Source organism: Netta rufina, assembly GCF_964035555.1.
Source record: "Netta rufina genome assembly, chromosome: 3".
In the NCBI taxonomy this organism is placed as follows: domain Eukaryota; kingdom Metazoa; phylum Chordata; class Aves; order Anseriformes; family Anatidae; genus Netta; species Netta rufina.
The window spans coordinates 69676298-69689885 of NC_140125.1; the positions used below are offsets into that span (position 1 = coordinate 69676298).

At 33.8% G+C, this 13588-nt stretch overlaps 1 protein-coding gene across 1 annotated transcript in view; it reads left to right on the forward strand.

The window, feature by feature from the left end:
* The window catches only part of GRIK2 (glutamate ionotropic receptor kainate type subunit 2), a gene marked incomplete at both ends in the record, with an annotated part of 394793 nt that extends 383657 nt beyond the window's left edge, over nt 1–11136 (forward strand). The window contains one exon of the mRNA XM_084284092.1: nt 10972–11136. Within this exon, the coding sequence (XP_084140218.1) occupies nt 10972–11136 (165 nt within the window). The remainder of the gene's footprint in view (nt 1–10971) is intronic.
* Between the last annotated feature and the right edge of the window lie 2452 nt (nt 11137–13588).

Here is a 13588-nt window from a genome sequence, read left to right on the forward strand (position 1 = left end):
ATGACCTGCTCCCTGATTTTAACAGGCACTCTGAGGGCAGTGAATAAGCACGTTAGAAACAGAAGCCATCTAAAACAACTACTACATCCTTTTTTGTTGCTGTTTTTCAATGTGTCATGGATTTATGTACATTTTATACATTTATTTTTGTACTGATCATATTATTATCATAAAGGCCAGGGAAAACATTGGCATGTGGACCATTAATATTTAGCATAATACATTAGTTGATGGGTCTCAATTTGAGAATTTCTTCACCTTTCATTCATTTTCATTAAAAAAAAAAAGAGAGAGAAAAAAAGTTCTCTGAGATTTATGAGATTATCTCTATTTTGACACCACCTTCACACACAATGATCAGGGAGCTACTACTATAACTGTAAGCTGTTTGGTAGAAAGTACTTGTTCACTACTGAAAACTTTAGGATAAAGTTCACAGCATTACTGAAGACAGTGACAAGTATATATATAGAACATTACATTTGTTACCCTTGCAAGTGGTTGCACCTATCCTGGCCATGGTTTCTTTAAAAAAAGGTAACATGGGCTTGTAAAGTAATCTTGAAATTTGTTTTTATTGGCATAATGGACCCACACCTTTGGAAGAGGTTGAGATGAAGAAGCTGTTGTGCTGTAACCACTTACAGTTGATACTGTGTCCTTATTGTTCTTTTCTCAAATGCAATTTAGCTTTTCTTGATTTGTTTAAATGAAGTTAGTGTAAATGCTAACATGGGCTTTATTTGTCAAGCTCTTTATCTATAGTCTGCATCAGGATAAATTTAATTCATTATGACTTACTAATGAATTATTAAATTTAATTCATTATGACTTAGAATGGCTCCTTTTAGAATTGATATGAGCAAAGTGCATACATGTACCTTGTCTTAACCAGATTGGTCTTTCAGAAAGAAGTTAATACATATTGGAATATTGTGAATGTTTCTTTGTCGACAGGATAGTGGAAAGTCAGTATTTCAATTTCTAAGTTATTGTCCTAACAAAAATGTAAAGCAACATATTACAATAATTTTGTATGAAAAATCAAAAGATTTTTAGGATCCCTTCTTACCTAAATAGATTTTAAGACCTCTTCTTATTTTACCACATATTTTTATTATTATTTTAATAATTTAGTTTTCATTAATCTCTTTCATAAAAACTGTAGTGTTACTGGAGTTCAGAGAATATTTCTAATAGTTTAATATCAAAAGTCAAATATTTGGGACAGTAGTTTCTAATAGTTTTGGGGCAACCCCAGAGTAAATCCCAGCACAGAGAATTTTTTTCCCCTTTCAGAGAAGGAAGTTCAAAAGATTTTAAAGTTGAAAAATGTGTTACTCAGGTTACAATAATAGATAAATAAAGATATTAAAAAAAAAAAAAAAAAGTGGGAATTAATGGTAAATCAAAGTAAAAGCTTTGGGATTTATATCCCAAGTAACTTATACAACATAGAGTCAGTGATGTCATCTGTATTACCATGTCATATTTTGTAATGGAGTAACCTCAGAATTTTTAATGTTGGCTGGGAGAAACAGCAGTAGCTGTGACAATTCATAAGAGGATTTTTTTTTTTTTTTTCAACTTTATGCACAGATATGCACATATGCAGTTAGAAAATTGGGAACTTCTATCATCCTGTGCTCATCCTAGTGCTCATTCCACTGAGCACTATATGTGGATGTATAGCCTTGTATTGTTTGTGTGTGTGTGTATTTGTTCAGATTACTTGAGGATGAGATATTAATTATAAATAAATGCCCTCATGGAAACCACCTAGGTATTATCTTCTAATGGCAAGAACTGTTAAAAAAAACAACAACACACAGAGAAAAATATCTTCTATAGAAAAGGGTAGGAAAAAGCAGAAATTGAAAAAAAGGTCAATTCACTATGTCATTTTAAAAATCATTTTCAAACAATAAAACATTAAAAATGAGTTTTCTATTTTGTTTTTTGACTGTAGCTCAACAAATCTATTTAAAATCTATTTGATAGTGGACCTTCCTACAGAGGTATTTTGAATTTCTTAAGTGGTATCATTCAGGAAACCAAGAACCAAAGACTGGAAATGTACACAGAACTGTCCACTGCAAAAGCAGTGGTAATGTGATTTCAAGTGGCTCACTATCACTCCAAGGATGTTCACCTGAAACTACAGGTTTCAGTTATGGGATATTTTATGTTTGGCACAGAGAATTTGAAGTTTTATAAATATTGTTGAGAAACTTGATGTGTCATTTATTTTATAGCAACTACTCTTCATTTCCACTCTTCAGTAGAAAGAAGAAACATTCAAAGTATGTAATTATTGGCTCCCCTGATATTTTTTAATTTTATTTTTTAATTCTCAAGGAAAAAAAAGTCATTATAAAACATTTACGTCTAATTTTTCTGTGTTCCCCTAAACATTACATTAGTGTGTCACATCTACAAATATTTTAGTATATAAATATTAGTATTTTCATTTTGAATCAATCAGCTATATTATAGCTAAATGTAGTATAAACATTTAACAATAATATCAAGATATTTCACACCTACATTTGAATCAGCAAGCTTAAATGAAAGTTTAGTTCATCAGAATTAGGTTACTTTCACTTCAGCATAAGCCAGCAAAGCAACAAGCACTTCCATTTATTCTAGACTGCCAAATGAAACCATGTAATTATAAAGAAACTGATTCTAACCATTTTGATATTATGTAGCGCAATGTGATGATAATCATGTTTCTAAAACAGTAGAAACCATTGGCATTAAATTAATACTAATAGTCTCTCTCTGTTCAACATGATTTGAGGCCATGCCAGATTTTGTGTTAAATTTATACTATCACACTGAACTATAAAAATAGAATGTATTTTTATAGTGAATAATGTACCGTGGATTTAAGCTCAGACAACATTAAAAAAAAGGTGGTTAGATACAGACATACTTCGCCAAGTTGTATGGATTTTCTAAAGTGGCTCTGTGAGATGGGCTGTTTATTTTCAAATTAAACTATATTGTGATACATAAAACATTTTAATCCAGATAGATTTATACTCTAAAAGACTTATCACATATCATTATCACTTCCTTTCACCGTGCCTGAAGATCAACAAACCTGACCCTCCTTAGACAAACACGAAATGACTTTACACTGAGGATCAAAAATGATTGAATAGGTGAACGAACTTTCACAGCCAGTGGGTGATCTCATGTGGCTGATTTCAGTGTAATCAGGATCATCTCTGCTGAAAGTCAAAAAAGTATCCTACACAGCTGTGATCACAAGATATTGAACTTTTAAGATGTTACATTGGATATCATTCTAAATCAGATAGGCACTACTGTATATGCCATTTTCTCAGTGCCATTTATATGTCTGAAGTGGTATGAATTGGTATCAGCAGTTACTGAACATCTGGTAGTCATTTGTAGCCATTGTTCCAGGGAAGTTCCAGGGACTGCATCACTCCATTCTGGAAGAGGACCTGGACTGATGCGGCAAGCTTTACACCTGTAGAAATTATTGCCACTGATCTAAACCCAGATGTCAAACTGTACTTGCCACTGATCCAATTTGGAAACCCAGACCCAAATTCATGAACCTGGAGAGAGACTTATAAACCTCTCTCACAAGAGGTGGAACTGAGTAGTAAGGGTAGATGATAACTTCTGAATGTTTCCCTTTACTTGTGCAACATAGCACCTATGTTTACTCTGTGGGAGTAAACTTGCATCATACCCCTATTTCAGCCAGGTTCTGGAAGCACAAAATGACTGCACCATCCTGGTCTGACAAGAGAATAGGACTGTGAATCATCTGAATGCTGATGACACCACAGCCCAAATTATTTCATTATCTCCCCAGTGGCCTCTTATACATGTTAAAAGGAGAGATGACAGGATGAAACCTTGTGGAATCCTGCATGAGAGAGAGCCCTCGGGGCTGATGAGCAATTACCCTATGCCATCCTCTGGGATTTCTCTGAGAGGAAAAAGTGGAACCACACAAGTGCAATCCCATCTGCCCCAGCCTAGGTCCACAGGTGAGTCAGAAAAGCATCATGATCAGCGCAATGGTCAGAAAGGCTGCTGGCAGAAGCTAAATGAAGCCACCTTTGAAAAAGCTTTCTTCAGTGATATGAGTTCCCTATCAGCTTCAGGAGCTAGTGTAGCTGCTAGGCTGCACTTAGGCTGGAAACCAAGTTGAATGGTTTCAGAAGACTTTAAATGGAGTCAGAGTTTCTTTACAAGAAGTCTATCTAATTCGCCAGAGTATGTTATTTTGTCAAGGAATATACTTTAGAATTGTAGAGTTGCTGAATTTGGATTTTGGACATGAATTGGTAACTTATTAAGTAGGAAATTAGGTAATTTAAGGCAATCTGGAATTTTTTGTCCCAGAGAGATATTAACAGTCTGTGCTGGAAGAGGTTTTTTTTTTTTTTTTTTTTTTTTTTTTTTTTTTTTGTGTGTGGTAGTGTGGATTTGGGTTTATTGATTGGTTGGTTGGTTTGGACCACCACTGAGCTGGTCCAAACTTATATAGTATATCACTTATAATGTATGTCACATATAACGTATATCATGTATAATGTATATCATTGAAGTTCAACTCACAACTCTAAAACTCAGAAGATTATTTCAGGTTGTAGAACTGTTATTTTGTTGCAGAAAGTGCTGGTACCATCAGTCTTGTTGATTCTCTCCATAAGATAGCTAGAAAAGTCCTTGAAATAATCATTGTTCAAGTCAGTTCCAGTGTGAAGCACATCATGCTTCACCAGCTGCCTGGAACAATTCTAATGTTCTCAACATCTTAGAAATTATGGTTAACTTACTTTATGAAATTATATTATTAATTATATTTTTCATTTTGCTAGATTTTGATGTCTGTGCTGATGACAGGTGATGAAATCTTCCATATATTTTGTCCTGAAACTAACTTAAAATGGCTCACGGTTCTCCTCCTACCAAAAAAACACCAATTGCTAAAATGGTAATTGATAATATATTGGTGATATTTTCAGCTAATTGATGTGAAATTAGTTTTCAATGTACCTGTATATTACACTTGCTATGATTTGAAAATATACTACATCAGAAATGTGTGGAAAAATATTTTTAATATAACCATATTATGTATATATAGATATTATACATATATGTGTGTGTGTATGTGCATATGATTTTCATTATAAAACTAGGTATACAACTAAGTGAACTAGAAATCTAATCTTTACAATTATGCTTTATTTTAAAAAGTAATGGTTCAGCTACAGTTGAAATACGGTCTATCTTTCTCTAAGTTTATTTGAATTCTATTAGTTGCTCATCTCTTTGTGATTCTATGTAAAAATTCTTAACATTTGTTGTTCTGTCTAGGGCTTTAAGATTGACAATTTTTTCATATACACATTTAGAATCCCTGGCATATGGAAGGAGAAACAGATTAGAAGGAAAGGTCAGGGCAGAGCTGTGCACTCAGTTTCAGTTAACTTCAGGAAGATGAAAAGTGTTTTGATTGATATGTCCTACTAAGTGCTAGAACACTGACCCATAACATAACAAGAATATGCAGGATTAGGGCTGCTACTCCTTTAAGAAAATTTAACAAGGCTTCAAATAATATGTGACATGCAAGACTGGAAGTAATGAATTTCTGAATAAATCTAGTTTTGTACAGAATATTGACAGCCAACTTTATATTAAATCCATTAAAGAGGAAAAAAATAATCTATAAAAGAGCATACATTTGGAGACTTTTATATTTAAAACAAACAATGTTATTCACTTAACTCAGAATGGTAAGAGCGATGCAGGCTTGCCATTCCTATCTTCTTGTTTTGCTTTGTAGGACATTAAAAGTAAAATTTATGATGGTAGTATCATAACCGTGTGTCTAACATGTTAATACGACTTCTAATTACCTTTCTAAACTCTAGTAGTGTAATGAAAACAGTTAAATATTGTTTAGCTTTCTTATTAATATCTACATGCAAAGATACTTTTTTTTTTTTTTTTTTTTTTTTTTTTAGGCTGTAGTCATGCACAAGCTTGCTAGTAAATAGATTGTAAACAATTATTACATTCTGAAAAACAGTTATCTTGATTCTATGTGATTTGTGAGCTGTCAACTGTGACAAAGAATGAAAGAGGTATCAGTTACTTATTCACACTTAAGGAGATGAGTTTTTTTCAGAATTGCTTTCTGTTAAGTCTAAGAACTGTTGATTAAAATTAGCTGCTGATTAAAATTTTCTTCTGTGAATTCTCTGCTTAGAATTGTAGCCCTATTTTCTAATGTTTTATGGTGTTTGGTACCACAAAAGAGTTGCACTTAACTGCGCTTGTGTTCAGAGATCTGTATGCTTTCCTTCTACTTTTCTTCTACTATCTGACTGTGTCTAAGGTGACTTGGAGGCAACATTACTTTCTGGTAGCATTTAGGAAGACAACGATATTTTGTAAGGGTTGGTAAAAAATCAGTAACAATTGATGTTCTTGTAATGTGCCTGCAGTGTGGAGGGTACCTTGGGGCAAAAGGTTATTTGTTTTGCATTAAGAGAAGAATCTTGTAATATCCATTAGAAGAGCTCATTTTCATGGTATACAGTAATTTCTGAAATACAGTCCATAAATTCTATAAACTTTTTGCTGTTTTCCCCTAAAAATGGTTAGATGATATCAGTATTGAGATATTGGATCATATTTTCTAAAATCATGCCTGAATTTATCTACCTCCCCCCCAAAAAAAAAAAAAAAAAAAAAAAAAGTATTATAGAGATGCTTCTGTATTTCACATCTTGTTATTCCAAAAGGTATATTCTCAAAGTGTGAGAACACAAAGTTTAGCTGTGTAGAAAATACTGAATGTACTCAGATTGGAATCAAAATGAGACAAGAAAATATATATTCAAATAACAAAGGTCAAACATGAAGTAATTTGTTGTAAATCTTTTTGAACATGATTTTGAAATATGTGGGGAAAACGCTTCCATGTGTCATATCTCTTAGATAGAACCCAAAGAAAAATAAGGATCCAAATCACGAAGTGATTTGCATTTTTTTTTAAATGTTACCAAACGATGGTACTGTTTGGGAGATAATAATGTTTACTCTTTCCAGACAAATTAATTTTTAAAATACATACCATACCTAAAAAAACATACTAAATGAAGTAATTAAATCATATATTTCAAACAGTGTACAGAGATAAGTTTGCACGAGCTTATACAACATAATTTGAAAACACAGGATGGAATAATTTTCTAGATAAAATAATTATCACAAAATTGTGTTAACTGCCTTTTTAAGACTGTCAGTTTTGCCAAAAATTCTCATTTTAGGGAGTGGAGTTCATATTAATGAATTTACAAATCCAAGTAAAATTTTCAGATAAAGTATTTTGCTAATTTTCTTGAGATCTTGTTTTCAGGATATTTCAGAACCTTGACATCAAGTACATGCATCTTCTTATTTCTTGGCCATTGACTGTAATCCAGTTGATACTGATAGGGTCTAAAAGTTGATACCCTTTAATAACTGTGTTCATTTCTGTGCAAAAGATTTTGGTGAATTGAGCTTGAGAAGGATTCATTCTGTTTTACCACTTCTGTTCGATGTCTTGGCAGAGAAGGCAAGGGATAAAATCTAGAAAGTGTTAAGTGCTAATGAACCATTTTTAAGCTTCAGAATTAAGTGCCCAAGAATGTTTCAGTTAGGTCTTTAATTTCAGAGATGAGAGCCATATAATAGCTGCTGGTGATGAAACACTGAGTGTTGTGGCATTTGTTTTTTAATGGATTATTTGTGAAATTCATAAGTTATGTGCTATGTTCTACACATAGTGAAAATGCCAAAATCTACAAGCCTTAGCAATTTCACATCTGAGACATTAGGGAATACCAAATTAAATCTTGCAATTTCTGATAATTTCAAGATTAATCTCAGTTCCATAATCATAACTGCAGTTCTCATCTTAAGCAACAGCACTCTTTAAAATGAAGAAATCAACAAGAATTGAATGTTTCCATTCAAAATACAGCTGGATGAAAAGGAGATACAGTTTCCTGCTTTCACACAGTGCTAATCAACAATACCTTATGCATGAAGATTGGATGCATTATGGCTCAGAGTATTCATTTAGAAATTTTAGCTAACATATTCCCACAGTGAAAGCCATAAGTTTCATCTTTTATTTCATCCTAGTGCACAGGAAAATTTTGAAGAGCGATTGTTAATGAGTGTCCATTGCAGAACTTGCTTCATGTAGCCAGAGGGAAATAATTAATTTTGTCTTAAACTTTAGCCTCTGAAGGAGTTATGCCTGACCATACACCAAAGAGAAAGACCTTCCTGTCCTTTGGATTTAAAACTTCAAACTTTTTTTAGTTGTAGGTGGCTAAAACCTTTAACTCACAAGCTGACTAAGTGTCAAAATTTACTTCAAACTCTTCTGGAGAAAAAAGTGTTTGAAAAGAAGGGTACCACAGCCAGAAGATTACCATTTCCTTTTCTCTTGCCCATTACCCTGCTCATGCGAAAGATTAGAGAAGAGAGCATTTTTTCAGGATTTGGGGGATTCAAGTTCAGTTCTATCCCATGTTTGAGACAGCTACCTCTTGCATTTTATATTTATTTTTCTACTTTAAACAGAATTTTCCATTAAAATATTAAACATCACTGAGACTCTGCCACTGAGTGCCCCAGTGCCTGATCTCCAGAACTGCCTGCATTCTCTTTCCTTCCCTTTCTCCCTCTCTGCCTCTGTTCACTGCTTCCATGTGAAATGGAACAGGATCAGTAGGAGGAAACTGCAAGTGTTTTTACCCTGACATGGTCTAATGTCAGGGTAATGTCTTAGACCATGTTCTGCTGACAAACACTAGAGTTTAGATCTCTCTCTGGCAAAAGATGCTGTTGAACTGACACTCTCAAATGTGTCTCAAGTTCAGATCACATGCTCCAGCTGATGAACGGCTGCATAGAAAAAGGTTGCAATGTCTGCCACATGTCCTTTAGCAGTTGCTATATTTTTTGAGAAACTTTATTTGTTAGGTCACTTCAGAGCACATCAACTGAATCATGGATTTTAGCCATGGAACACTTGATGATCTGATGGGTTCTAGAACTAACCAATGTGTTAGCAGAAGTTCTTATGATAATGGTCAAATGACAAACCTGTAATGTTTAATGTGGATAACAGAGTACTTTACTACTCAGAATGCCTTCAGCCCTTGAGTCCTCCAAAGAATTAGGTAGGGTAAGGTGCTTAAATGCTTTCTGGACCTAATCTCCAAACTCTAGGTTTGTATGAGCAGTGGAGATTTAACAGTTTTGACAGTTCTTGAGTCAGAAGAGAAATTAAATGATTATATATTGATTGCTGATCACTAATCACAACAAGTCAATGATCAACATGTACTTAGTATAATTCCAGGCGCTATGTCTTCCTTCTTTAATTTTTAAAATAATTTTGTGGACTGTAGACCATTTATTAAGAAACCAGAATTCAAAGGATTAGATTATAGTTTGTATTTGCTTTGGGTAAAACGATTTGTCAGAGGCTTGTCATAAAATCTTGGGTTTTGGAATTAATTATTTGATTAATATATTCCTCCATTAGTTGGAAAACATTTAAGTTAAAGCATGTGTTAAAAGTGAAACAGACACCCAAAACGGAGATTTCTCTACCTCCATATTTATTCCATACTTCAATTCTCAGACTGAAGAAGGGCTAACAGTGCAACGCCCATTCAGCAGTTGAGAATTCAGTCACATGAGGGTAATAAGGGAGATTTTATTTTACTTTTCAAATTTCTTGCACTGAAAAAAAAAAAAAAAGAGCTTTGAGGTGATGAAAAGATGTTTATAACCTGTTTTTCTCACACTATCCTCTTGGTAAAGATGGAATGAAACAAAATATTTTTTGCAGATATATTCTTCATAAATGATATTCAGTAGTGGAATAAGTGTTTAGATAAAGAAGATATTGGAAATAAGGTAGTAGATTTATTTCATTAAAAGGTCTGCATTTTAACAGTAGTTAAACAGGTAAATTTCCTACTCTGAGGCTTATTGTTTTGTTAAGGAACAGCTATTTAAACCATATGGAAATGAAATGTGTTAAGTTGAAATATGGTAAAGGAAATTTTACTGAATACCTAATATACACGTTACATTCAGATACTGTCCTATAAGGCAAAACTGTGTCAACAGAACATCTGTTTGAAATATTTTTATGTATCATGTGCATGTATAGTCAGTAGCTGGCAGATAAATAATTGTAGAGACAAGGTGAATTTTTCAGTGAGTCACTGCAGCTTGATAAGTCATTTTAATTATTATGCAATGCATATTTAAAAGATGGTAATTTATTATGAGCTCCAGGCTGAGACAAAGCAAACTTACAGGACTGACATGGCTGTGCCAAAGGAATGAATCTGCTTCTAGGCATTGCAGCTAGACATTTCTTACAGATGTGGCTCTTTTTTTCTTTTTTTTTTTTTTTCCTTTTTTTTTTTCTTATCTTTTTTTCTCTTTTTATCTCTTTCTTTCTCTTTCTCTCTCTCTTTCTCTCTTTCTCTCTCTCTCTTTCTCTTTCTATCTCTATCTCTATCTCTATCTCTATCTCTATCTCTATCTCTATCTCTATCTCTATCTCTATCTCTATCTCTATCTCTATCTCTATCTCTCTTTCTCTTTCTCTTTCTCTTTCTCTTTCTCTTTCTCTTTCTCTTTCTCTTTCTCTTTCTCTTTCTCTTTCTCTTTCTCTTTCTCTTTCTCTTTCTCTTTCTCTTTCTTTCTCTTTCTCTTTCTCTTTCTCTCTTTCTCTTTCTTTCTCTTTCTCTTTCTCTCTTTCTCTCTTTCTCTCTCTCTCTCTTTCTCTCTCTCTTTCTCTCTTTCTCTTTCTTTTTCTTTCTTTTCTTTTATTTTCTTTTTTTTTTTTTTTTCTTTTTACTCTATTTTCCTCTCTAGAGGTCCTTCTGTAGTGCCATGGTAGAGGAGCTAAGGATGTCTCTGAAGTGTCAGCGTCGATTAAAACACAAGCCACAGGCCCCCGTTATTGTGAAAACAGAAGAAGTTATCAACATGCACACATTTAATGACAGAAGGCTGCCAGGTAAAGAAACCATGGCATAGAGCTGGGAAGCCAAATACCCCAAGCACAAACTGACGTCTTTTTTCCAAACAACCTTGCGAGAATGTTTCCTGTGGAAATATGCAACCTGTGCAAAATAAAATGAGTTACCTCATACCGCTGTGTCTATGAACTAGAGACTCTGTGATCTCAGCAGTTGCAATGGCCAGACTCGAATCACAAGCATCATGGATCAACCAAGTTATGCGGGGTTACACTGTTCGTCATGGGTTTCCACCATTCTGAATGAATGAAAGTTCCATGTGAGTTTTGTGGCTGGTTTCAAATGCAGTCTCAGTGAGAAGTTACAGGTTCCTTTTAAAGTTCAACTGTTGCCAGGAGATGGAGAATAAATATCTGAGATGCTACTAACCACAGAAGGAGTCTAGTAAAAGTAATATCTCAGAACTGTAATGGAACAAAAAACTCTACTTTCTTCAGAACTTCCAAGCATAGGAAGAGTAGGTAACTGTAACTGCCATCTGTACAGGCAATATGAGCTTACTGGATGGAAGAAATGTTAAAGCAAAGAAACATGAATCCCATGAACAGAAGGATAAATATGGGAATGCTCAGCTGCTTTCTGGACTGTCTGTGTCACTGAACTAAGTAAATAAATAATAATTAAAACAAAACAAAAACAAACAGACAAAAAAGCCAACAATGATGATTCACCTGGGCTGGAACTGTGATCTAACAAACAAAGAAACAAACAAAAACCATCAACAAAAATAATCCATAATTTTGACCCAAATTTAGATGAATAAAAGTTTTGTGAGTACAAAGGAATGTATCTTACAATCTTTAGATAAAAGCAATTACTTTTTTTTTTTTTTTTAAACTATGAAGCGGGGGGGGGGGGGGGGGGGGCGAGGGAGGAAGGGGAGGAAAAGTGTGTTTCACGCATACAGGGCTCACATTTTAGTCTGAATGTGTTTTGAAGCCCTTGTTCCTGCTACTAATTGAACTCAATGGAGCCTGTGCAATTCTCGCTAATGTTGGAAGTAGGATGGGTCACCTAAGAGAAGTGAATGTAGAGAACTTGAAGGAGGACTGCATTTTTCAGTACAGTCACAGTACTAAATGAACAAAATTCTTGAGCAGTTTTTTTTTTTTTCAAAAAAAAAAAAATGTTCAGGTTTATTTGTGGAAATGCAAGATTTCTATGAAAATAGTTTTTGTATGGAAATTTTTGTAATACTTTTTATCAACAAAATAAGGACATGTGTTTCTGTCAGGGGTGTGATGCCAAGCATGAATGGTAGTGCGTGTGCACCACCAACGTTTGGTGAAAACTATTTTTATCAAGAAAAAGGAATCTTAGAAGAGTCATATTTTCAAGTTAGATAATATAAAAACTAGGTGCACTACCACCACTGCTTACCATGCTACACCCCTGGTTTCCACTAGGCTGATAACATGCTGTCATGAACAATTGTGTGTAAACGGTAAAAGACACAGACCTCTTGACCACATTGTGATAACAATTAAAGTGCACTCAGTTTGCTGTTTGAATCCAATGCAAAAAAATAAAAAAATAAAAAAATAAATAAGAAACAAAAAAAAAAAAAGAAAAAGCATTAAAATTATGTCAGTTTTAGTTATTTTGGTTTTGCTGTGTGATTTGAACAACATATGTACAGTACTTTCTGTTGGTACTGGTACTTATAACAGCTACAGCTTAGTGTCCTGTCCTCCTGATTCTTGCCACTAAATATGTGGCCATAAAATTTGCTAGGTTTTCTGAGGGAAACCCATATATCATGATACGTTTTTGCAGGATCTGGCTCTTAGTTGCTACAAAGTTAATTTTTATGTCCTGCTTGTGGTGAGTTCCTGGACATAACAGTTTGAAACAGTTTGATTCAGCATCCTGCCCTACAGATGCTGAATCTTGTACTTCCAGCTACTGTAAATTTATATGTATCTCAACAAAAAAAGTGTATATGATGGCTATGTCAGTATGTTATGTCAAGCAAAAAAGATTATCAAGATGGTCTTTATATGGAATTTAATAATTTGGCTATTTAAAAACAAAACAAAACATAACAAACAAACAAACAAGCAAAAAACAACCTTACAATTATCATAAATAATCTGTCATTGGTGAGTAATGAGATCATTTATTTTCTGGGGCTTAATTTAATCTTCTCATCATCTTTCTAGGACAGGAGTATAAGATATATAACCCAAATTTTAGAAACTATATAATGAAATTTGGGGGGAAGTAGGGAGGTTTGTGTCTACTACCCAGTTCCATAAATCTTCATAGAGACTGAGCTGGCCATTTCCATTGTGAATAGGGACTGAGAAAGCAAAATCTCTGATGTTTGTGAGAGTTTCATCCCCATTTATGTGATAACAAAGAACAAGTTATCTTTGTCTGAAGTAAAAACAAGATAAAAACACCTTCAGCAAAGATTCTGAAAATTAGTATGCTTACGTAATGCATAT